Source organism: Phascolarctos cinereus, unplaced genomic scaffold (genome assembly GCF_003287225.1).
Source record: "Phascolarctos cinereus isolate Bilbo 61053 unplaced genomic scaffold, phaCin_HiC Scaffold_2;HRSCAF=192, whole genome shotgun sequence".
Taxonomy (NCBI): domain Eukaryota; kingdom Metazoa; phylum Chordata; class Mammalia; order Diprotodontia; family Phascolarctidae; genus Phascolarctos; species Phascolarctos cinereus.
Window position 1 is genome coordinate 49,268,613 of NW_027555625.1, and position 25,936 is coordinate 49,294,548.

At 41.2% G+C, this 25,936-nt stretch overlaps 1 protein-coding gene across 1 annotated transcript in view; it reads right to left on the reverse strand.

Annotated features, from left to right (window-relative positions):
- The window catches only part of TANGO6 (transport and golgi organization 6 homolog), a 207,676-nt gene extending 182,704 nt beyond the window's left edge, over window positions 1-24,972 (reverse strand). Inside the window, 8 exon segments of the mRNA XM_020989092.2 lie at window positions 6,432-6,517; window positions 10,871-10,894; window positions 10,897-11,032; window positions 11,776-11,912; window positions 13,946-14,087; window positions 16,264-16,380; window positions 19,351-19,997; window positions 24,800-24,972. Coding sequence (XP_020844751.1) covers window positions 6,432-6,517; window positions 10,871-10,894; window positions 10,897-11,032; window positions 11,776-11,912; window positions 13,946-14,087; window positions 16,264-16,380; window positions 19,351-19,997; window positions 24,800-24,878 — 1,368 coding nt within the window. The 5' untranslated portion in view covers window positions 24,879-24,972.
- Window positions 24,973-25,936: the final 964 nt, after the last annotated feature.

The following is a 25,936-nucleotide window of genomic DNA, read 5'->3' on the forward strand; positions in this document are numbered from 1 at the left end:
CTCCACCTTCATTTTTTTCTACCTTTGCATTGAAATCATCTGATATACCAGTGCATACTGATCTGATATTATTAAAGTTAGTGAGAAATCAATATTATTATTATTGATGGTGGAATTGTTGATTCACCAATGACCATCTGGCAATATGTGAAAAGAATCACAAAGCTGATCGTACTTTGACCTAGCAATACCACTGCTTAACACTTCATCTTAAAGATAATATTAAATAAAAGGAAAAAAAGACCCTAGTTATACCAAGATATTTTCAGCCCTATTTGCAAAAATGAAAACCCTGAAACAACCTGTATATCCAGTAATGATGAAGGGCTAGATAGATTATGGTACATTAATGAGATGGAATATTATGATGCTGCAAAAAAAAATGTGGTAAATCAGTAGAAAACATGGAAATACAAGAATTATATATGTAGAATAACACTGACCAGCAAAATAAGAATAACATACATTGATCACACACACACACACAAGCAATGGAGCTTTTTTAGGTACACAGAGATTCAGGAAGAGCCACAGAACAGTGGACTATTTTTTTTTTAATTTTGTAAAGTGTATGTAATAATCTGGTTTTATGCCTATTTAGTCTCTCTCTATAAATGGTTCAAATGTGGGGGTCTGGGTTGGAGATTTGCTCTATATTATTCTGAGTGTTGTTTTATTGGTGTTTGCTATGAATGCTGAGTTAAAGTAACAATAATAGGATAATAGGATAATAGACCCAATTCCTATGTTCTCAGAGGTACACAGAAAGCAACAGAAAACCACAGTTGGAAATGGTAGCACCACATCCTCACAAATCATCTTTCTCAAATCAAATGCCTCTCCTCGTCCCAGAGTTGCTGGATCAATTCTACCCTCCGAGATGCTTTCCTAATTTCCTGTCTCTGAAGCCACACTCTATAATTTAGTATTAGCAAACGATGAGTAGAGACAATTTGTCCTTTGTTGCAGCATTCTGCACGATATTTACCTTTTTCTCCAACATAAACTCTCCCTCTGTTTTCTCAAGGCAGCTGAGCTGCCAAAACCCGGTCGAAGGAATAATTACTCGTCCCCACTTCCTTCCTGGTTTTGTTACATTCCAGACCCTTTGCGCTACCAAGTGTATCTCCAGCCAGCTGAGAGCTGGGCAGGTTTAAAATGCAGTCACTGGAGGAGGGAGCGAGCCTTTCTTCTTCACACGTGCCAAAGGGCATGAGGAGGCCCTCTGCACTCACCTGAAGGGCAGTGGCTCTTTTATCCTGCCGCCTTTTCACTCAATCTACCTTCTTCCAAAGGGGCTGCTGAGGCATTTGGATCAGGTTTTAGCTGTAACTCTTCACATATAATGAAGGGGATGGATGAGACCATACCTAAAGTCTCCTCCACCTTGAAATCCCATGAATCTTAGTTATATTACTTTGCTGGCAGAAATTTTAATCTATTTTTTGTCATTTCAGACCCCTATATTCAAAGCTATTCAAACATAAGCCTGTGTGTATAGGAGACACCTATATGTGACCTTTCTGGAAGCCCCTGGGCCTCTGGATCTTGAAAATACTAATTTTCTAGACTTGTAATTACAATTCTTTACATCTCCACATTCCAAAAGATCCCAGACCTCTAGATCCTGATGACAAGGCCTATTATTTGAAGGTGATTTTTTTTTCTTTGAGCATATATTTATGGCTTACTTAGTTTCCTTCTCTGAGATGTAGGTTATTTAAATTCTCTATTTCTTTTTCTGTTAATTTGAGTTATTTATATTTTTGTAAATATCCATCTACCTCATTAAGTGATAGCTTTGTTGGCATAGAATTGGTCAAAATTGCTTCTAATAATTTCCCTGATGTTCTTTTTGTTAACTATTTTTTGACAAGGGTAGTTTGATTTTCTTCCTCTTTTAAAAAAATCAAATTTGGTAATGGTTTATTATTATTTTTTAAATAGTTCTTAGTTTTAGCAGTTCAATGGCTTTTTAAAAAATTTTATTTATATACCTAATCTTCACAACTTCTATTTTTGTATTTGGTTGTGGTTTTAAATTACAGTTATCCCTTCCACATCATGGGGGTTAGGGGCATGGTGCCCCCATGATCTGATAAATCCATGTAAAAAGTTTTGGCCCTCTCTTCACACCAAAGAGTCTGAATTATTATGGTATTAAAAGATAAAATATGTTGATATTCTATGATACTACACCTCTATTTTATGCATCTCTGAGTTTCTAAACTTTTTCTGTGTCATCTGCAGCTTCTGAAAAACTCCCAGAAAATTCCCATTTAATTTCTTATGCTGACCCAGGATATATTGAAACTGCAGTGGGGAAAGCTGTGATGCGGAAGGGATAACTAGTTGTTTTTTAGTTGCACGCTCAATTCAAAGATCTATTTTCTCTCTTTTGTTAATGAAACAATTTGATATGAATTCTCCCCAATGACTTTTGCCTACTTCCCCCAAATTTTGATGTGTTGCCTTGTTCTTGTCTTTTCCTTGATAAAATTATTTATTATTTCTGTGACTTGTTCTCTGACTCACATACTTTCCAGGATAATTTCTGGCCTCCATTTAAGTTTGCAAACTTTCTTCAAGTGCCCTTATTATTTTTATTACATCATGCTTAATAAAAATGTGTTTAGGATTTCTACTTTCCTATATTTTATTTATGACGTTTCCTTAATGGTCAATTTTTGTAAAGCTGCCATGCACAGCAGAGGAATATCTACACTCTTTTCAATTCCTGGTCAGTAATCACCAGCAATCTAAAATATTTAATTTTATAAAATTCCATTCCAATCCTAACTTCTTTCTTGCTTGTCTTTTTGTTAGATTTGTGTAGTTCTGAAGGAGAAGCAATGAGGTCTCCAACTATTACAGTTTTGCAATCTCTTTTCCCCTGTCACTTGATTAGCTTTTTCTTCAAGCATTTAGATGCTTTACTATTCAGTGCATGTACTATATTAAGTATTGACATTGTTCCATTATCTATGACACTTTTAAGCAGAATGTAGTATCCCTGCTTATCTCTTTTGAATAGCAATATTTATGCTACTCCTGCTTGTGTAATGTGTCTGAGGCATAAGAAATTCTGCTGCAACTCATTTGAATTCTGCATGAATCTTTATGTTCCAAATGTGTTTCTTGTAAACAATGTATCATTGTATTCCGCTTTCTTAACTGTTCTTCTACTCTCTATTTAATCGATGAGTTCAACTCAATCACAGTTCTTATTATTAATATTAATTACTATTATATATTATTACTTAATATTACTATTAATAGCCAGCAAATTTCCTTATAATTTTTCCCTCTCTTTTCCCTCACTTCTCTTTGGGGAAAGAAAAGCAATAGGATCCATATTAGTAATCTATAAATGAGGCAGTCTGATCCCTTTTCTCTGCCTCCCTTCTCTTCATCCCGCCAAGATAACAATGACCGATTCTTACACTTTCAGTCTCCGCTCTGTGGTGCACATTTCAAAGCTGCAGTTTATTTTGCTTGCGAACTTTTTCATTCCCAACCCTACCTTTCCTCTCAAACACTGTCCTTCCCATTCCCTGTTGAATTGAATGTATTTCTAAAACTGTGTGTGTGTGTGTGTGCACGTGTGTGTGTGCATGAGTGTATGTGCGTTTTCAACCCTCCTTCATCCAGTTCAGCTAAGACTGAGACTCATGAGATGCCAGATCCTCTCCCACTCTCCTCTGTGTGTGTATGTGTGTGTATATATATATATATATATATATATATATATATATATATGTATATATATATATGTATATATATATATGTGTGTGTGTTTGTGTGTGTATGTGTATATATACATATATATATGCTAGTCTTCTGTACTCCAATCATGAGAAATAATAATTTCCTTCCCTTCTTCATTTTCTTCTCTAGTGTATTCTATGTTCTCTTCCTTTTTTCCCCTCTTTTAAAAGAAAACAAAACAAAAAAAGGAGCAGAGCCACCCCCAGATCCTGTGTTTGCCTTTACTCCTTCTGTGACTCTTGAAGACAGTGGGATTCTGAAGGGACCCAAGTACCTTCTCCCTCTATTAGAAGGTAAACACTTAATCATCATTTAACCTCTTCCAAATGCTCAAACATATTTACATTTCCAGGTTTCTCTTATCTCCTGTGTTTTCATTTCAAAGATTCTTTCTAGCTCTGGTCCTTTCATCAGGAATGCTTGAAAGTACTTTTCTATTAACAGACGCATCATCCCCTGTAGGATTATACCAAGTTTTGCAGGGCTAATTATTCTTAGTTGTGCCAAGAACTGTTACAATTGCTTATTACCATCATGCTTGGGTGTTATTATTAACTTCGCATTCACAGCACATTCTTGATCTTTTTCTTTTGCCTTTTGGGGTATAATACTGCAAGATCTTTTCTCTGTTAGAGGTGGTAGATGCCAGGTCCTATGTGATCCTGACTGTGGTTCTTTGGTATATGAACCTGGCTATTTGTTGTATTTTTACTTGGACCTAGAAACTCTGAAGTTTCGCTGACATTCATGGATATTCTCAATTTGAGTTTTTTGATGGGTTTTTTTTTCCAGGAGATGACTGGTGGATTCTTTCTATTTAATTTGCCCTCTGATTCCAACAGATCTGGGCAGCTTTCTTTTATCATTTCTTAAAATACGGTATCCATGTTTTCTGTTTGGTGATGATTTTCAGGAAGGCCAGTGATTCTTAAATTATCTCTCCTTGACTGTTTTCTGTATCAGTTGTTTTTGATACAAATACCTTCTATGTTCTAATTTTGCTTTTGTTCAAACTGCCTTAGTTGACACATTGGCTAGCTTTACTGAACTGCCTTTTCCTCCCTCTCTTTCTTCTTTGATCTCTGTTGTAAAGGGTCACTTTCCACAAAGGGGAAGGAGGGTCTTATTCAGAAATTAAGGTGATGTAATAAACAGAGCATGTTTTTCTTCTTTATTGGACTTAGGATTCCATCAGTTCCAAGAGCTTGTGGAAAAGATATTTCTATGTCAATGCAGACTGGCAGCTACAAGTGCCTGATACTCTTAGTTTTAAAAGGTGAGTCACAAAGGCAGGATATGAACCTAGGTCTTCCTAACTCCTGGTCCATCTTTCCATCCACTACTGCCTCCCCAACAAAAAATGTCGATCAAAATTAAAAAGAAAATAACTTGGTTTCTAGTTGACTAATCCGATTCTCATGGTTTCTCCCATCCATTCCCTTCCTTCCAGCACAGGGACACCAACCTAGTTCAGACCCTCATCATACCTCACCTGGATGCTTGTAATTGCCTCCTAATTGGTTTTAAGTCTCTCCCTTTTCCAATCCATAGCTGCCAAAGTGATCTTCTTAAATCACGAGTCTCACTCAGTCACTATCCTACTCCATAAGTTCCAGAGGCCCCTTATTACCTCTCAAATCAAACGCCTCCTTCTCAGCATTTAAGGTCCTTTACAACATGGTTCCAATTTGCCATCCCAGGCTTCAATAAAACCTCCTGAAATGTGGACTCTCAAAATTCAAGAGCTTATTTTCAAACTTCATTCACAACATACTCTAACGGAATACAAAGGAGACTTCAACAATGAAAATGCCTCTGGCAAATCCTTTAAGATGGTCATGTAAGAGAAAGTCATATTCCAAAAACCAGACTTCAAGACAGAATTCGAGTCTGCATTTCATTGAAAGTACTTTAATCAATGTTGTGAGCCTGCTTTAGTAGTGAAACAGGAAATAAATATCACTAAAATGGGCATGTCTCAATTATATCACTAAAAAGGACAGTTTTACAGTGTTCATGCCTCTGAGGCAGCTTGGGGTTTAGATGTGGCCGCCCAGATTCTCGTGGTGCCAAGACAAAAGGCAAAATCATTTACTTGAAAGACCATACCCACATTTGTACTTTGAAGCATCAGATGAAGAAATTAAGTTGGGTTGTAATTTGCTGTAATGAAAAGAACATAGAGCAAGGTACAGAGCTGATTCCAGTTATGCAACCTTGGGAGTCTGAGGGCGGGGAAAGGGCAGAGAAAGGAAGAAGCATTCATATGATACCTGCTATGTGCCAGGCACTGTGCTAAGTACCTGTTATAAATATCTCATTTGATCCCTGCAACAACCCTATAAAGTAGGTGCTATTATGACCTCCATTTTACAGTTGAGGAAACTGAGGCAAACAGAGGTTAAGTGACTTGCCCAGGGACATGCTGCTACAATGACTGAGGCAGAATCTGAACTTGGACTTCCAGACTTGGACCAGGGCTATATGCACTACACCATCTACTTGCCTTGGGCATCTAACAATCCCTCTGAATCTCAACTGCTTCATCTGTAAAACAGGCATAAAATACTTAAGAGTACCTACTTCATTGGGTTGTGAGAAGAGAATTTTGCCAATCTTAAAAGTGCTATCCAAAAATGAACTATTATTATGAAATTACTTGCCTTAAACACACCTTCCAGACAGCGGCTGAGTTCTTCCTCCTTTACCACGATGGTTCCTGGAGGTAATTCCCGCTCTGATAATACCTCTAGGGAACATAAAATGGGGAAACAAAGACTTCATAACTCGTTAATTAAGACTTCTCGACAAAAGCAATTCCAAACAGTAGCCCAGTTTTTGAAATAACACAAGAACATAAATTACTGGGGGAACGCCCTGCTGGTTGATAAGAAGTAATTGTTAAGAAGACTGCAAAGTCATTTAATAGAAAGAGGTTAGGACCATCCACATGGATAAGTGACTTGAATATAAAAGGTCATAATACATAGCATTAAAAAAAAACCCAGAGTGCAAGATTAGGCGCCTCTCAGAGCTACAGACAGAATTCTTAACCAAACAAGGTATAAAGGACTATCATTCTCATGTTCTTCCTCCCAAACCCAATCTTCTTCTGAACAATCCTCCCAAGAGAACACCGCTGCAGGGTCTAAGAATTGCTTTTGGTTTTGTCTTCCCAGACCCAGCATGGCACCTGACCCAGAGGGGGCACCTAAGTGCTTGCTGATTCACTGAGACCACCAAACACACAAGAGACCATTTCAGCTACTGCAAGTTAAAAAGTTCTTACATTAATGTCTCTGATAAAAGTCTGACATCTAAGCTATAAAGGGAGTTGACATAAACACAGTAAGACCAAGAACTATTTCCCAATAAATAGGTGATCAAAAGATATGAACGGTTTTGAAATTTGCAAAAGGATCATGTTAAAAACAGGCTCCAAGTCACTAATAAAAAGAGAAATGCAAATTAAAACAACATGAGGTTTCACCTCGCACTCTTCAAATTGGCAAAGATGCCTAAAAAGCCCCATCAACAGTCATGGTGGAGAAGCTGTAGGAAACTGGTGCCTTAACACAATGTGGGGAGAGCAAAGAACTGGTCTAACCGCTCTGGAGTTTGATCTGGAATTATGCAAGAAAAGCAACTAAGCTGTTTCATACGCTCTGACCCCGAGATCCCACTTGCAGGCATAAACACCAAAGAAGTGAAAAACATAAAGGTCCAGTACAGACCAACATAATCATAGCAGCACATTTAAGCAGTAGCAAAGAACTGGAAATAAACTGAGATTCCACTGACACGGAAATCATTACACAAAATACGGTCTGTGATTGTAATGGAATATTATAGTGTGATAAGAGATGGGGAATATGATAATTCAGAGAAAGATGGGGAAGACAAATACGAAGTGATACAGAGTGAAATGAGCTGAATCAGAACAATGCTCACACGGGCTACAGTCATGTAAATGAAAAGATCACTAAAAGGAACTGGACTGGGAAGAACTGAAAAACTATTATGGGCAAATATCTTTTGCCCCAAAGACCCATATATACAAAAATATTTATAGCAGTTCTTTCAGTAAAGAACTAGAAACAAAAAGGAGGCACATTAAATGGAGAATGGCTGAACAAAATTGTGCTATAGGAATGTAATACGTGTACCATAAGAAATGACAAAAGAGATGATTTCAGAGCAGCCTGGGAAGAAAATAAAGGAACTGATAAAGAGTGGAGTGAGCAGAACTGGGAGAACAATTTATCCAATAACAAGATTGTTATTAAAAAAAAAAAACTTTGAAAGATTCAGGAACGCTTATCAATACAATGACCAAGATTCCAGAGGCAGGGAAAGCAGGAAACAAGCATCTGTTAAATGCGTATTATACTGCCAGGTAGTGTACTAAGCACTTTACAAATATTGCATTTCATTACTATCTTCATGAGGACTGACCATGAAGCATGCTGCTCACGGCCTGCTTAACTCAACGCGTAAAATCACAGCTACATGTTGGGTGGCAACCATAAGGATCTGTTCTGCTCTGACAGTGCTTATTTTTTAATTTAATTTAATTTCTTTTAGCGAGGCGACTGGGGTTAAGTGACTTGCCCAGAGTCACACAGATAGTGTTATGTGTTTGAGGCTGGATTTGAACTCAGGTCCTCCTGACTCCAGTGCCGGTGCTCTATGCACTGGGCCACCTAGCTGCCCCAGACAGTGCTCATTTTTAACAAGGATCAAATTTTTCTTTTTTTTTTTATTTGAAGAAGAGTAAGGAGTTTAAAAATAAGTATGTATATCATATATGTGTGTCTATGTATGTATATGTGAGTGTATATATATGTGTGTGTGTGTGTACTATGAAGGGAAAATATTGCACATACTGTCAAATATAATCATGTATCAATTATTTTTGTTTAATATTATTCTTTGTTATAAGGGAGAGTTCAGTTCCAAGGGGCAGAGTTTGGAGTTGGAGGAAAGAACATTTTTGTTGTTATTCAGTCATGTCTGACTTTTTGTGACTGCATTTGGGGTTTTCTTGGCAGAGATATGGGAAGGGTTTGTCATTTCCTTCTCCAGCTCATTTTGCAAATGAGAAAACTGAGGCAAATGGAAATAAGTGACTTGCCCAAGGTCGCACAGCTAGTAAGTGTCTGAGGCCAGATTTGAACCCAGGACAATCAGTCTTCCTGACTTCAGGCCCTATGTTCTATCCACTGTGCCACTTAGCTGATTTTAGACATTTCACTTCCTTTTAAAATACTGAAAATTCACATTTTTCACAAAGAAATTATACCCCATGTCTGAATTATTATAATTCTTTAATCAATGAGATATGACTGGTTTTACTGATCATCACTGTTAGGCTACAGATAACTTTGCAAAAGAAACTACTTCATCCAACTGAAATGTCAAACAGTTCCTTCTTTGAACCCACCTCTCCTTAGAGAAGCCCTCTCCCCAACACCAGGGCCCAGGGTGAAAAGGATATTCAATAGCAAGTAAACACATTTCCACAGAAAGAACAGAAGAGGAAAGTGACACCAAAGAAACTGTTTAATGGCCTCATGCTCTTAGGTGGGCTTTATGTGACTTATGTGAGATGGGTAAGGAGTGGAGCAAAGGCCCCCATCCAGAAGGATCCAGCATCAACAGAAAGTAAGAGGAGGAGGACAAGCCGGACAGACAGGAGCCTGCCCACCCAGGGCCAGGAAAGGGCTGAGGGTGGACCAAGAACTGATTTTTTTTATTGAAACTTTTTTTTGTTTTGCTTTTATACCATATATAGCTTCCAGAACAGAGAGAAGTAACTAAAAAAAGTTTAATTGTATGCTAATATATACTTTGCAATTACCTGCAAGCTTATTCTATAACTTGCAGGCTTTAAGTAGATTTCCTTCCACTGTACAAGTCAGAATGGTCAGACTCCCCTGGGGAGGATGTGTAGGATAAGGGACAGGGCCTGGGCTGGACTTGTAATGCAAACTCCCTCCATCAACGCAGCTTAGCATCTTCTCTACAACCTCAAGTCTTGAGGAGGTGCCCAAAACATCTCTGTAGGGTCATGGGACTTGCCCAGGGTCACACTGTCTATATATATCACTGCAGGGTTTTGAACCTCAGTCTCCCCAGTTTCAAAGTCAGCTCTCCATCCACAAGGACACTGCCTCTCAAAGAAATCAAATGTATGAAATGGACTTTAAAACCCTTAGGGAGCTTAAAAATCAATTTAATTCATTCTTGAACCACACCATGATAACTAATTTAAGTGATGCTTTAAGGTATACAAACTCTTTCTGCACAGGAGCCCAGTGGAGTAGGACAAGTATAATTACCTCTATTTTACATTTGTAAATTTGTTTGACTGACTCCAAGGCCACCGGAGAACATTCCCACCAAAGCTGGTGGACCCTCTAAAATCTACTCATGTGACTTCTTACTGTGCTTAGCCATAGGCTATGGAAAGCTGTGGCAACACATAGATTTCTACCTTGCAATATTAATACTCAACATATACCCCAAAAGGCCAAAGACAGAGGAAAGATCCCATAATACTGATAAATATTCACAGCAGCACTTTCGGTAGTAGCAAAGAAGTGGGGAAAAAAATTAATGAAGTGGCCAAAAAAAAAGTAAGAGACAAATGTGATGGATTCTTCTTCTTCTTCTCTAAGGAATGCTGAATATGAAGAATTGGGATAAACTTGGGAAGTTTTATAAGCAGAGGGATGTAAGAAAAAGCAGAATAATTTACACAATGAACAAGTGCATGGCACTCTAATCAGTGCGGTGACCAGCTGTGACCACAGAGGACTGACAATGAAATGTGCCTTCCACCTCTTAGCACAGGGACAGATGTGGTCAGTGTGTTTCTTTGCTTTCCCTCACTGGACTTCTTTGTGACAAATAAGGATTCTATTTGGAGAAGGCAGCAGGAACGGATAGTGATTTTTAAGAAATGTATACAAAAAACCATTTTATTCAAAAAAGAGCAAGCTGTGAGGGGCAACTCCCAAGGTTGCGTTGTAAGACGAGATACAATAGGAATGACTAGTCACTTTCTCCTAGCTGGATAGCCACATCATGGGTCCTTTACCTGCTGTACTTGAACATCGATGACTGGCTCCAACATTGGCTGAAGCAAGTGTTTTGTGGCCAATTGAGGGTGTTCTCTTGTCATGGTCAAGAAGGTAGTGGTGGCAACTCTCTGAAACTGCCGAGCTACCAATTTATCCTGAATATGCAATAAATCTAGAATCTAGAAGGGGAAAAGAGAGGCATCATATAAAGCACTGAAAAATTCCAGATCTTCAACCTGATAGAGCCTTTGAATAACCAATGGCCAATCGACGGCTACAGGTGTCACAAAAAGACCGTTAATAAATTTTTAAGCACCCAAGCTATTTTAGTTGTTAGCCACTGTTTAGAAATTGCTAGCTTTATCTTCATTTTCATGTATATAATTCATGTATATACATTACATGTATATAATTCATACATTTATAAATTTGCATCAGGGTTTTCAATTTTGTCTGTAAGCCTACTCTTCAGTAGCTGGGAACCCTGAAGAACAGAGCAGCCCGAGAGCAGAGCTTCCTGTACGAGGAATTCCAACTGACAGGTCACTGCAGAGCCTTATGACTACTCAAGCTCATGCAGCGATAGCTAGGCTGTAAGATGATCATTCCATCTACTGAAATGAAATTTTAATCTCTACATTCAAAAGATCAGGAATAAGATGATAACTTCCATTTGACATTCCAACCCCGAAGAAAGACTAATCAGTCCTTCAAGTATGCCTCACTGTGAGTTCTCATCTAATGACCAACCTCCCTGAGGAAGCCATCAGACCCCAAAAGAGAGTGAGTGCCCTTTCACAACAGACTAAAGTACTATCCTCCTTTTCTCCCCTACTCCCTTCAGAAGATGCTCTGGGATGCTCAAAGCTCCTTTCACGAAGAGTAGAGAGCCTCCAGGAGGTAAAAGGCAATAATGACTTACCTGAGGGCAGATTTGCTGATAGTAATCTTCTAAGGAAAGGGACTGTTGGGGGCAAGAGGCCAGAATCTTAGCAACCATGTCACACTTCCTCCAGTCCGCAGCAGCTGCTTCGGCACCAGCACCACCAGCTGCTCCAGCTGTTCCCAATGGATGAAAACATCAGATCAACTCGAGGAATGTACTTAAGACCAAAGAGGGGGAAGAAGAGGACTCTGTTCCTCGACCATTTATAAAAGCATAGAATTTGTGTGCCTCACGCAACCTAATGCAATGCATGCCAACACTGACCTTTTCCTATTTTGTTGACCACTCACCCGCCCCAGACGCACAACAGCAGAACAGCAATACATTTCCAGCTACTGAATTTTGTGAGTCCTACCCACTTTTGTCACATGCAGAACTAGTCCCATGAGGTCTCTCTTATCTAACACTGAAGAGTTTTTAAAAATCATCAAAAAGTTAATGGCTCAACAAAGTATTTAATTTCCACCCATCAAAAATAAAGTAACCAAGGAGATTAGTAGAATACATATATTCACTCAGAAGTTTGAGAACAAAACAGCATCTTATAGGAATCTTCAAGATTCCAAACTTAAAAAGACACATTCCTAAAAGACTTAAAAAGAACTGTTTCTTTAGTCACGAAGTAACATCATCTTTAGCACCCTTGCACAAATAAAGTTCTTTTTCATAAAGAATTTCACAATTCCTTTGGCATTATGCCCTGGAATGTCTGTGTAACGAATTGCTCTGGTATTGTAAATTATTAATATCGCTCATCTATTGTTCAGCAACTATAAGGAGTAGATACTGCCCTTTTCTTATGTGGACATTTGTATAAGGCAGAGAAAAGCAGCCTGAGGGGAAAAACAAACAGTTCTGATGCTCTGCAGTTGACACAGGGAACTGATAGGACTGAAAGAAAGATATGATGCTGAGAGCTGATTAAAGAACTTAGTCTTCTATGCTATTTGAAGAGCTGGCTGGAGAACAGCTAACTTACTCTCTAGCACCATCTAGAGCTTGAAGAAGGAGAAACTTCTCCAAGGCTTGCTTTATTGCTCTCTAAGGCTCAAAAGGAGAAAATCCCTTAGAACCTGCAGAAAGCATACCTGAATAACTTGGTAGATCCCCAGTTTAAAGAGAACTGCTTTTCCCTAAAAGAATGTTGCACAAAGCTCTATAATTTATGAGCAGTGGTAGTAAACATGATGCAGTGGATAGAGAGCTGGGCTTAGAGTCAGGAAGACTCATCTTCCTACGTTCAAATCTGGCCTCAGACATTTACTAGCTGTGTGACCCTGGCCAAGTCACTTAACCCCATTTGCCTCAGTTTCCTCATCTGAAAAATGATCCGGAGAAGGAAATGGCAAGCCACTGTAGAATCTTTGCCAAGAAAACCCCAAATGGGGTCATGAAGAGTTAGACAGGACTGAAAAACAAGTAAACAACAACAGGAGTAAACATAATTATTAAAAGAATACAGTTTATAAACATTAGTTTCACATAAACTATCTCTGTTGAGTCTCACAACAATTTTGAGAAATAGGGCCAGAACTATTACTTCTCTTCTGTGGACAGCTTCAGAGAGGTTTGGTAGGTGACTTTATTCAGAGTAACACAGCTAAGAGGTGGCAAAGCTGAGAATCAAATCCAGATTTATTACCACTACAACCATGTGCCCAAAATAGATTACATCTACGATTACTTTAGATTAATAGTAGAAAGATGAGTTATTATGAATAGGAACTCTTTTTTTTTTGCCTTCATCTCAACCTGTGATTTCTTCAGCGTGGAGAACTCCCGATGTACAAAAATACCTTTACCCACAGATCAACCATCTATAATCAAGCCCTCTGCCTATTTTTGGATTGCCTGAGCTAAGAACGGTTGTTACTTTTTAAAATAAAGTTTTATTGTATCTACAATAACAGGCAGGCTGTGGTCTGCCTCCTCCTGCTTACAGACTTGGAAAACTGCCTGGGACACTGGTCACACAGACAGTAGATGTGTGTCAAGGACACGACAAATCCCTACCCACAAAGTAAGCTGACTGTTTCAGTTGGTTTTCTTGCACTTAATCTAAGACAAATGCTGAAAGACTCATGATCTATCCTAAATGTGAACTCAAAAGAAAATGAATGCAGAATGGAAATATCTGATTTCTTACCACCGGCTCCTTCCAGGATGCCCTGGACCACAGCCTGAACGCCGTGGGGTCTCATCAACCTTTCTGAAAGCAGCTGTCCACAAAGACGTCGGAGCCAGGCTGGGGCCCGGGCACTTGTCTGTGTTTTCATATCTGAGCCTGTCTGAAGGAATGGGGGACACGGCTTTAGGATGTCATAAAAATAATAGTGAGACGTGAAACTTGGAAAATACTGCACTGTATCTTAACACAGAAAGATGAGATGTGTAAGCTGTCCCAAAAGTCTTCATGCAGCCGTCGGCCTCCATAGCTTTAAATGTCTCAAGCTGCATGAAGACTTCGGGGACACTTTGTAAAGCAAGTAAAGCAACATCTTTTTCTGAAAACAAAAACAAAAAAGCCCTTTACAGAAATTAGTGAAAGCTCCTCTTTCCTTCTTTAAGGACATGAATGGGCAGTTTTCTTAGGAAGAAATCCAAAGTATCAATAACCATATGGAAAAATGCTCTAAACCACTAATGATTAGAAAACTAAAATTAAAGCAACTCTGAGGTTCCACCTCACACTCGTCAGACTAGCAAAGATGATGAAAAAAGAAAACAATAAAAGTTGTAAGGGCTTCAGGAAAACAGCGACCTTCACGCACTGTTCACAGAGCTGTGAACTGGTCAATCCATTCTGGAAAGCAATTTGGAACTCTGCCCAAAAAGTGAGTGATCTGTAGCAATATTCTGACTCACCGATATCTTTACTAGGCCCATACCCCAAAAAGGGCAAAGAGGAAAAGGATTACGTTATACAAAGGTATTTGTAGGAGCTCTTTTTGTGCTAGCAAAGAATTGGAAACTGAGGGGATGTCTATCAACTAGGGAATGGCTGGAAAAGTTATAGTACCTGAATGTTTTGGAAGATAATTGTCCTGTAAGAAATGATGAAAAGGGAGCGTTTCAGAGAAACCTGGGAAGCATGAGCTGACGCAGGGTGAAGTGAGGAGAACCAGGAGAAAAATTTAGATCATAACAACAACACTATAAAGACAGCTCTGAATGGCTTAAGAGCATGGATCTGTTTAACAATTTATAATTTAGTGGAGATGCCGTACCCTTCGAGGTCACTTAATGATATTTATTTAACTTGTTTCAACAAGGAGCAAGGGACAGGAAACTTGAAACTAATTAAAGTGGAATCTTCTTTTAGACGAATAATAATGGGGTTGTGGTTAAGAGAACTTTTCCCAAGGGAATAGCAGGACCATTTTTTTAAAGACTTATTGATAAGAAGCATGCTATCTTTATTTTTCAATTTTTTTTTCTACTGGGGGGAACAAGAAAAAAGATATTTTTAATAATTTAAAATTAAAATTTTTTTAAAAAAAGAACTTTATCAACATCAGTTGTCTCATTTTCCATCTTCAATAAAACACAGAACCTTGGCCATACCAAGTAATGGAAATATCAAATCCAGAAGTAGATCATTTTCTGGGCAAAACCCTAACACCCACCACTCCAATTGCACTCACCTAGCTAAACATATCAATATATTTAGGAACTAAAAACAAAGAGTACTAACCAACTGCAATATCCTTCCCTTAAATAATATAGTAACAAAAGAATATTTTTACAGAACTCAGAAATCAATAAGAAAAATATCTTAGGCTTAGCAGGACCCTTCTTAAACTTGGGACTATTTGGTTCATGATGAGAAGTGTATTTTTAATTACCTGATTTTAATGCAGCCAAATTCCCCATTAGACTGATATCCCCAAAATGCTTCCAGCAAAGAATTATTCTTTTTTGTGTGTGATTTTTTTTGGGGGGGCTGGGCAATGGGGTTAAGTGACTTGCCCAGGGTCACACAGCTAGTAAGCGTTATGTGTCTGAGGACGGATTTGAACTCAGGACCTCCTGAATCCAGGGCCGGTGCTCTATCCACTGTGCCACCTAGCTGCCCCCAAAGAATTATTCTTTGAAAATATCTTAACTCTTTGTGAAACGATGATCTAGTTTCAGTGAGAATTAGATTTTAAATAAAAATCTTATCAATAAGTCTTTTAAAAAATGGTCCTGCTATTCCCTTGGGAAAAGTTCTCTTAACCACAACCCCGTCATTATTCGTCTAAAAGAAGATTCCACTTTAATTAGTTTCAAGTTTCCTGTCCCTTGCTCCTTGTTGGAACAAGTTAAATAAATATCAAGTGACCTTGAAGGGTACAGCATCTCCACTAAATTATAAATTGTTAAACAGAGTACTCCAATCATCCCATCTCCTGTTAATCACCAGGGAAAAGGCACAGCACGAGTCCCCATTAATGTAATTCTCCCAGGCTACAGTCTAAGCACCTGTTGAGGTCCTCCCTGGAGGATAATCAGCTCCCGAACAACCAGGGGTTGGTAGACTTGATCTAAAATGCTCCGCAAGGCTTTTCTGGCCCGGGTCCTCTCTTCTTCCTTTAGACCCTAAAAAACAAAAGTCAAGGTTTTCAAAACAAAATATTCACATTCACTACTCTCGGGCGAGACTACTAGAGAATAAACGACCATGGCCTGCAATGAGGTGATGTCTCCCCCTAGTGTATTACTGACCTCACAACATGGTCAAGCAGCAAGTTTCAGGTCCATGATACCACCGGCGATTGTGGCCTTCTAGCCACCCAGGAGGGGTCCCACCTGAGGCACTCCCCATGGGCACTCTCTGCTTCTCCTTTCCTACCCTTCTCCCTCCCCTCCTTCCCTGGGGGAAGGCAGGCTCTCGCCTTGACCCTGCCCCTTTCCTCCACTGGGGCACTCAACCCTGACCAGGGAGGTCCTCTATGCTCTGGGAAGCATAGGCAGGAGGGGAGGCCTCCTGATTAAGGCAAGGTTTTCAAAATCAGCTGCCAACAGAACTGAGGACGGGCCTTAGCTCTGCAAAGCTTTAATGAGACAGAGCCATTAACCGTCATAAATGTCCCTCATGAATTGTCAGAAGGCAGTTTTATGATGGAAATGTATCTTAGCTAAATGCCTAAGAGTAAGAACACAGCCTGAGGCCAGCACTAGTAGGCAGCAGGAGTAGACTCCTGCTTTTAGATTTTTCAGACTGGCAAGTTCATTCACATAGCAGCAAGGCACTGGACTCTGAGTCAGAAAGACTCGAGTTCAAATTCTGTCTTAAGACACTACTAGCTGTATGACCCTCGGCGAGTAATTTAACCTAATTTAGCTTTTGTCTCCCCAGCTATAAAATAGGGGTGATAATAACAGCACCCACCTTACAGTGTGGTTGTAAGGCTCAAATGAGATAACCTTCTGTGAAACACTTTGTGAGCCTTAAAACACTATATAAATAGAGCTAATATCATATACATTTACTTCTAAATTTTAAGTAAGTTTAAAGTTCTATGCAGGCATAATAGTATATTTGGTATAATAGTATATTTAAGAATAGATTAAGGGGCAGCTAGGTGGAACAGTGGAGCACTGGCCCTGGATTCAGGAGGATGTGAGTTCAAATCCGGCCTCAGACACATAACACTTACTAGCTGTGTGACCCTGGGCAAGTCACTTAACCCCATTGCCTAACCAAAAAAAAAAAAAAAAGAACAGATTAAAATCAGGCTTAAAATTTTTAATTTTAAAAAATGGCACTGTTTGATGTGTGTGTATGTACCTTCTCTTGGTAAATAGATTGTAAGCTATTTAAGAGTACAAACAATAGCTTACACCAGGGGTAGGGAACCTTTGGCCTCCAGGCCACATGTAGCCCTCTAGGTCCTCAAGTTCGGCCTTTTCAAGGGCAGTAGATAGAGCTCCAGCCTTGGAGTCAGGAGGACTTGAGTTCAAATCTGGCCTCAGACACATGACACTTACTAGCTGTATGACCCTGGGCAAGTCACTTAACTCTGATTGCCTCACTAAAAAAAAAAAGCGAAACAAAAAAAGCTATTTCAGGATTATGGAACAATTATATATTCACTGTTTGTGTCATGCCTGTCAGAATTGTGGATTTTGTGTCCCCAACCTAAGCTAGAGATACACAGAGAAGGCTGAGAAGCCACAAGAAAAGCTGATCATATAAGCAAGACACAGAAACCAGAAGATGGAAGACCAGACACACTGCGCAATGGAACCGAGAAGCTGACAGAAGCTGAGCACAGATGAGACTGGATGACTAGAGTCAGACTTTGGTGCTGGGAGCTGATTAGAGAAAGCAGCATCCTGGTGCAGGTGGAAGAGCTGGACAAGGAAAGGCAGACTTGCTCCCTAGCACCCTTCTGAACTTGAGAGAGGAAGAAATAACTCAAAGTCCACAGACAATAGAGTCTGGAGTTTCCAGGTTTAAAGGAAACTACTTTTCACTTAAAGATGGTCACACTGCTTCTATACTAAGCCAGGGTAGAGCCTGGGGAAGCTCTGTAGATGTCAGGCTTAATGCTCCTGTTAGCTAAAGAAGCCTAACACTGCATCAGCTCCCCAGGGGTTGCAGAGAGGTGGCTGTGTCCAGCAGAAGAACAAAGAGGCTCAGAGGAGGAGCAGCAGTGCAGACCGTCCCCTAAAGAGATGACAGCCAGCCAGTGCAGAGTCACAAGCGACCCACAGCCGCATGGACTTCTCCACTCCCAGGCCTCACTGCTAGCTTTCTATGCGTTTGTATCCACTCTCTAGCCCAAAAACATTGTGTGAATTGGTGGAAGAATATGACTCAGGTCTACGGTGAACTGTCATGTTTTTATTATTATCAATTCTCTTCTATTTAGTAAATGTTATCGTAAGATTTTCCTTGATTTTGCCTTCTCATTTACTAAACGTTTCATGATGAAGAGTTAATGCCTCTCCAAAGGTCATGATGGAAAATGCTATCCACATCCAAAGAAAGAACTGTGGAGTTTGAATGCAGATCGAAGCATGCTATTTGTTATTTTTTTACTTCTATTTTGTTTTGTTTCCTCTTTCTGGTGGTTCTCCTGTTGGTTCTAATTCTTCCTTATAACATCACTAATGTGAAAATATGTCTGATAGGAATATATATGTATAGCCTATACCACATTGCCTGATATCTTGGAGAGGGGGGTAGGGGAGAAAAATGTAAAACTCAAAAGCTTATGGAAGTGATTGTTGATAAATCAAAATAAATTAATTTTTTTTTAAAAAAGGAACACTAAAAAAAAAAGTTAATGCCATCATTGTGACTGATTTGTATAAATGGAAAGCACATCAGTGGGGCTCATTCAGTATCATTGTATGTCCCCCACTCCAGGGTTACTCCCACAACTCTGAGTATGATGGCCATGGCTGGTCTCCCTCTCAGAACACCCCCAGACCTGCCAACAAGGGTACTAGTTGGGGTAAGTGAGAGAAGGTGACTCTGGGTGCCATGTTGGCACTATTCCTAGCCACATACACACACACACACACACACACACACACACACGTTCTTTATAAACTCACTTCTTGCAAAGGCTTTGCTGGTTCATCTTTCCCTTTCATGGGGCAGAATCCTAGCTGGCACAGCCCCGCTGCAATGTCTCCAAAATGGCGACCAAGAATCAGACTGCCCAGGGACATGTGTTTTGCAATATCCAGCAGTACGATGCAACTCGTGTACAGTCTATGAATCGCCCCGGGCGCCACAGCAAAAGAGACGACATCTTGAATCACAGCACCAAACTCTGTCCGGCATCGCAGGGGTATTCCAACACCAGGCAGAAGAAAGGGACAAATGCCCAAGGTAACCACAAACTGCAAAGCTGACTGAACGGTCTTCTGCTGAGAGACGCTGAGCGTATCAGGACTTAGGGCAGGAGGGGCTTCTGCAGTTCTAGGATTTGGCTTGGGTGGGTGGAAGCTAGCTGCCAGCAGGACCATGCTTTCTTTCAGACACAACAGCAGCACTAAAAGCTGAGAAGTAAAACTCCAGGTGACGTCCAGAGAGCTCAGTGGCCATTCTGCCCTCATAGCGATTTCACCCCACAAGCTCTTCAGTTCCTTCCACTGAGGATCCTCCTCAAACTTTCTGTCCAAAGCTGACAAGTTAGATTTTAAAGTATCCAACAGAACATCGTGTTTTGTGATCTGCAGTGAACTGGAATCTGATCCTTTAAAAGAAGAGGAAAAGAAAAAAGGAAAATTAGACGTGGAGCAGAAGACTGCAGACCATAGAAGAAATATACAGACATTACTTTTATAAGATCCAAGATTAAGAAGACGTTGGGCACAGGGGGGACTAATTTAACACCACTAAAAACAAAACAAAACAAAACAAAAACAAAAACAACGAAAAACTAAAGTTTTTCATGGCCCACAAAGAAAACTCAACATTAAAATGAGTTTTTCTGCCCTCTGCTGGTAATAGAAGATGAAAATCTGGTTGAATTTAAACAGGTATTCCTATAATGGGTAGCAATCTTCACCTTTTAGCATCAGGAGATTAAAGAGCTGGAAAGAACCTTAGAAATTATCTCATCCAGTCATGTCATTCTACAACTGAGGAAACTGAGGCCCAGAGCAGTGAAACAATTTGCTCTAGGTCACAAAAAAATGGAGCCATGAGGATGAGACAATTCTTTAAGTATATATATCTGGTGACCAAATAGCAGGTTTCCTGGCAGAGCAGATTGGGGAAAAACAAAAACTCATAAAGTTAGGAATCGTTATGGAACATTATTATTTATAGATGATGTAGGATGCTATTATGAGACATTAATTAAAAATGATAGCCAATATAAGAAATGATGAGGCAGATATTTTCAGAAAAACCTGGGAAGACTTACACAAACTGATGCAAAGTGAAATGAGCAGAACCAGAAAACATGATACACATTAATGCAATATTATACAATGATCGACTATAAAAGACCTAGTTACTCTGATCAATATAATGATCCAAGACAATTCCATGGACTTATCTACCTCCAGAGAAAGAAGTGATGGAGTCTGAATGAAGATTGAAGCATACTTTAAAAGAACTTTCTTTATTATTCTTGGGTCTTTTGGCCTTCATTTTCTTTCACAATATGGAAATGTTCTGCATGACTACACATGTATAATCTACATCAAATTGCCTGCCTAGTCAGGAAGGGAAGAGAGGAGGGAGGGAATCTGGAACTCAAAATTTAAAAAAAAAATGTTAAAAATGTCTGTTTACATGTAATTGGGAAGAAAATAAATGAATGTTAAAAATAAATAAAATATAATTATAAAAAAAGAATGATAGCCAAATTGGGGGTGAATCGCTATTTACTTTGCAGCTTCTTGGGGAAGACTGTTACATAAACATATCAGATTTCCACAAACACGCCACTGAAATGTCTGAACATCTTTAGATTCCACTTAACACAATCCAGAGAAACCAATTCTTTGAGCATAAAACAGTTTTTCATCTTTGCCTTTATGGATGAGAGTCATGGAAAGGGGAAGAAAGAGAAGAATACTAAGATGCAGTTGAATCTCCAGTAGAATGTTAAGCTGCTTAAGTACAGGAATGGTTTAGGTTTTGTCTTTATATTCACAGCCCCCAGCCCAGTGCCAACTGCACAGAGACCCCCACCCCCAACTTGAGGCAGCTAGGTGGCACCATATGACATAGAGTACCTGGTCTGGAGTCAGGAAGACTCATCTTCCTGGGTTCAAATGTGGCCTCAGACACTCACAAGCTGTGTGCTCTGGGCAACTCACTTAACCCTGTTTGCCTCAGTTTCCTCATCTGTAAAATGAGCTGGAGAAGGAAATGGCAAACTGCTCCAGTATCTTTGCCAAGAAAATTCCAAATGGGGTCATGAAGAGTTGGACACAACTGAAACAACAGGACAAACCCCTCCCCCTTCTCTGACTATTCCTTTTGTCACCTACAACAGCATTACCCTTCCTACTCCCACTCCCTAAAAGAGGGCAAACACCAAGGTTCTGTTCTCAACCATTTGTTTCGGTCTATATTAACTCTTTCCTTTAGGAGATCTCATGGCTTTAACCACATTTTCCAACTACAAAATGAGGGTCATGGCCTTAGAATTTAGAGCTGAAAACAGACTTCAGAGAGCAGTCAAACTCCCTCATTTACAGGGAAGAAATCTGGGGCCCAATTGAGAGGATGCCCATCCACTGGGGAGTGGCTGAGCAAGTTGTGGTCTATGAATGTAATGGAATCCTACTGTGCTCTAAGAAATGATGAGCAGGAGCACTTCAGAAAAACCTGGAAAGAGTTGTATGGTCTGATGCTGAGTGAAGAGAGCAGAACTAGGAGACTGTTGTACACAGTAACAGCCACGTTGTATGATGACTAATGTTGATAGACTTAGCCCTTCTCAGCAATGCAAGGACCTACGACATCTCCAAAGGTCTCTTGATGGAAAATGCTCTCCACATCCAGAGAAAGAACTACGGGAGTCTGAATGCAGATGAAGCATACCATTTGCTATTTTTTTTCTTCTGTTGTGTTTTGTTTCCTCTTTATGGTGATTCCTCCTATTGGTTCTAATTCTTCCTTACAACATCACTAATGTGAAAATATGTTTAATAGGAATGTATATGTATAACCTATATAAGACTGCATGCCGTCTTGCGGAGGGAGGTGGAGAAAAATTTAAAACTCAAAGGCTTATGGAAGTGATTGTTGATAATTCAAAATAAATTAATTAAAAAAACAACTGAGGCCCAGAGAGGTTAATGAGGGTTGGAGAGATGATTTCTAAGGTCCTTTCCAAGCCTAAAAGCCTATATAACTATCACCTCCTTGCAGAGAATTCCCAAACCACTGTCTCGAGTCCTGATTTCCTTCTTGAATTCCATTCCCCACCCTCTAACTGCCTGCTAGACATTTCCACTTTGACATGCTTGTCATTATCTCCAATTCAACCTGCCTAAAACGAACCGTCCTTCTCCTCTAAATGAGGCCCCCTCCCCTATTTCAGTCAACGATGCCACCATTATCCCAGCCTCTATACATGACATCTTCGATTCCTCCGTCTACTCTGTATGAGTGAATGTTGAAAACTAAAGATAAGTAAATAATTTTTAAAAAGCAAAAAGGTAATATTCAGCAAATAACTAGAAATACAACAAAAAATAATATGATATGTGGTTTTCTAAGTCAACATGTGGCCTGCAGGGATCCCTGTGTATTTAGTGACCTCTTTCACTCTGACTCTGACACCATCAGCTTAGAGCATTTAGAGGTTAAATGACTGTCCTGTGTCACACAGCCAGTGTGTGTCACTGGCAAAACTACAACGTGGGTGTTAATGGTTGCATATAACACCCAATCCTTACCCACTATATACCAAACCTTCCTAAAACACTACTTTGATCATCACTTCCCCACTCAAAAACCTTCAATGGCTCCCCCTTGCCTACAAGAGAAAGTGTACATTAATAATAAGGTGTGGCATTCAATACCCCACTATTATACTTCAATCTAACCCATCCACCCTCCTCCCAAACCCTGTTCCCAAACCCTCCACCTCCACTAAACTGGTTTGCACTCAGTGCCCTTATTCAACAAAGATTAGTCAAGGCATGATTATTAAGTGCCTGCTGTGTGCCCGGCATTGTGCCAAGCACTGGGGATACAAATAAAAGCAAAAGACAATTCCTGCCCTCAGGAGGTTACAGTCTAAAATGGTGCCCCCCCCCCCAAGTGAACAATGAGGTGCAAACAAGTGATAAATAATACACAGGTGGAGGGAAGGCCCTGGAACGGAGGGGAACAGGGAAAGGCTTCTTGCTGAGAGCGGGCTCCTCCCTGGCCAGGTGCTGGGGGCACCAACACGAAGCTAAGACACTGTCCCTTCTCTCCAAGGGTATAAGACCAGAGGCCAGCAAAAGTGAGCATAACCCGAGAAGGGTGTGACGAGGGCAAAGCGGGAGAGGCAGGCTGAGGGGGATGATGGGAAGAGCCCTGCATCTGGCCTCGGAAGACCGACTTTCAGCCTACGCCCATCACTTCTCTCTCCCAACCTCAGTTTCCCCATCTGTAAAATCCAGGGGAATCAGATGAAAAGGTCCCTAAATCCCGCTCTGTGTAATCCAGTATCCTCTTGAAGCCTATTTCAAGCCCTCTTCCCTTATTTACTTCCTATTTTATCTGGTACCTAACCCGTTTAAACATATCTGTCTGTTGTCTCATTTGACTGTAAGCTCCTTGAGGGCAGGAATTATTTTCTGCCTTTTTTTTTTTTGCATCCCCAGAGCTCAGCACAGCGCCTGGCACACAGCAGGCACTTACTAAAATGCTGGCTGACTACTGTTGACTCTCCTCCCTCTGGGCCTCAGTTTCCTTTATCTGTGAAATGGGCGTGCTGAAGGGGTAGGCACTCTACGCTCCCATCTATAATGTATGATCTCATTCAGGGAGCAGGAATCGTTTTGTTCCCGGTATTCCTATTCCCACGCACCGGACAGCTGTCTAGGGCCACTGGCCGCAGAAAAAGTGCTAAGCTCTCTTGGGGAAGGGCGTTTCCTTCCCGGGAGCTCCCTGCCAAGAAGCCAGTTACAGACAAAATGGTGGATCTCATCACTGCCAGCAGTTACGTGCAAAGCCCTTTACAGTTATCATCTCACAACACCCTGGGAGGGAAGGGCTGTTAATATCCCCGTTTTACAGATGACGGAGCTGAGGCACACAGACGTTGGGTGACTTGCCCAGCGTCATACGGCTACTAAGTGTCTGAGGTAGCATGTGAACTCGGCTCTCCCCTGGCTCGCCCGCTCTGCGGGTGGTCCGTCGGTCCGAGAGGGGGCGACTCTGAACGGACTCTGCACGGACCCTCGCTTCCGCTCAGGGACGCCGGCTCGCAGCTCCAGCCGAGCCACGCGGGGTGGAGAGGGTGGCGGGGTTCGGGGAAGGGAGAAGGGGCAAGCGGCCCGGCCTGGGAGCGAGCGCCGCCCCGCGCGGGCCTCGTACCTCCGGGGCTTAGCAGAAGCTTCAGGGCCCCCACGATCCGCTCCAGCGCCACGGGCTCAGGCGCCCCCGGGGCCGCCATCACTGCAGCGGCGTTATGGCTCCCAGCAGGCCCTGCGCTTGCTAACGTAAGGGCCGGACGCCGGCGCCATGTTGAGTGAGGCCGCGCAGTTGGCTCGAGGGCGGGGCGGGGCCAGATTCCTGTTTTAACCGGAGGGTTCCGGCGCGGGTCGGTCAGCCACGCCCCTGGAAGGAGGAAACTGTCAATCACTGCTCTGCCTGAGCAGCCGCCCTGCAGGAGGAGGGAGAGGGAGGAGAAAGGGGAGAAAGACGGGGAGAAGGGGGAAAAAGGAAAGGGAGAAAGCGGGAAGAAGAAGGAGGGGGGCAAAGGACGGGGAGGAAGGGGGAGGGGAGGAGAAAGATGGGAAAGGGGAGTGTAAGGAAGAAGAGGGGAAGAAGGATGGGGAGGATTGGGAGGAGGAGGAGGAGGAAAGAATGAGGGGGAAGAAGGAGCAGGGAGAAGAAGGAGGAGAAAGGGGAGAAGGATGGGGAGGAGGAAGGGGAAGAAGGAAAAGGAGAAAAGAAGAAGAAGAAGGGGGAAGGACAGAGAGGAAGGGGGAGGGTAAGGAAGAGGAGGGGAAGAAGGATGGGGAGGACTGGGAGGAGGAGGAAAGGGAGAAGGAGGGGAGGAAGGATGGAGAGGGAAGGAGGAGGATGGAAAGGGAGGGGGAGGGACAGAAGAAGAATGGGAAGGAGAGGAGGAGGGGTCAGGGTCTTAGTTGCCTGAGGCACTGAAGTTAGGTGACTTTTCCAGGGTCACCCAGCCAGCAGGTGTCAGGGTTGAAACTTGAACCCAAGGTCTTCCTAATTCTATCCATTCTATCCATTGCCCCACCGGTTCTCTTTCATGGTTCTTTCCACATCTTTTGATTGATGGATTCTTTGATTTTTATAATTTCAAATTCTCTGAATCCTGTTGGCCAAACAGTCCTTGAGTGCTTCCTTCAGGCTGTGTGGCTTAGTCTATAGGGAGCTGGCCAGGAGTGGGACTGGTGTCACGTCTGTGATCCTGAGCAAACCTGTAATCTCTCTGTGTCCCAGGCAGCTAAGATTACAGATGGCTGAACAAGTACCAGCCCG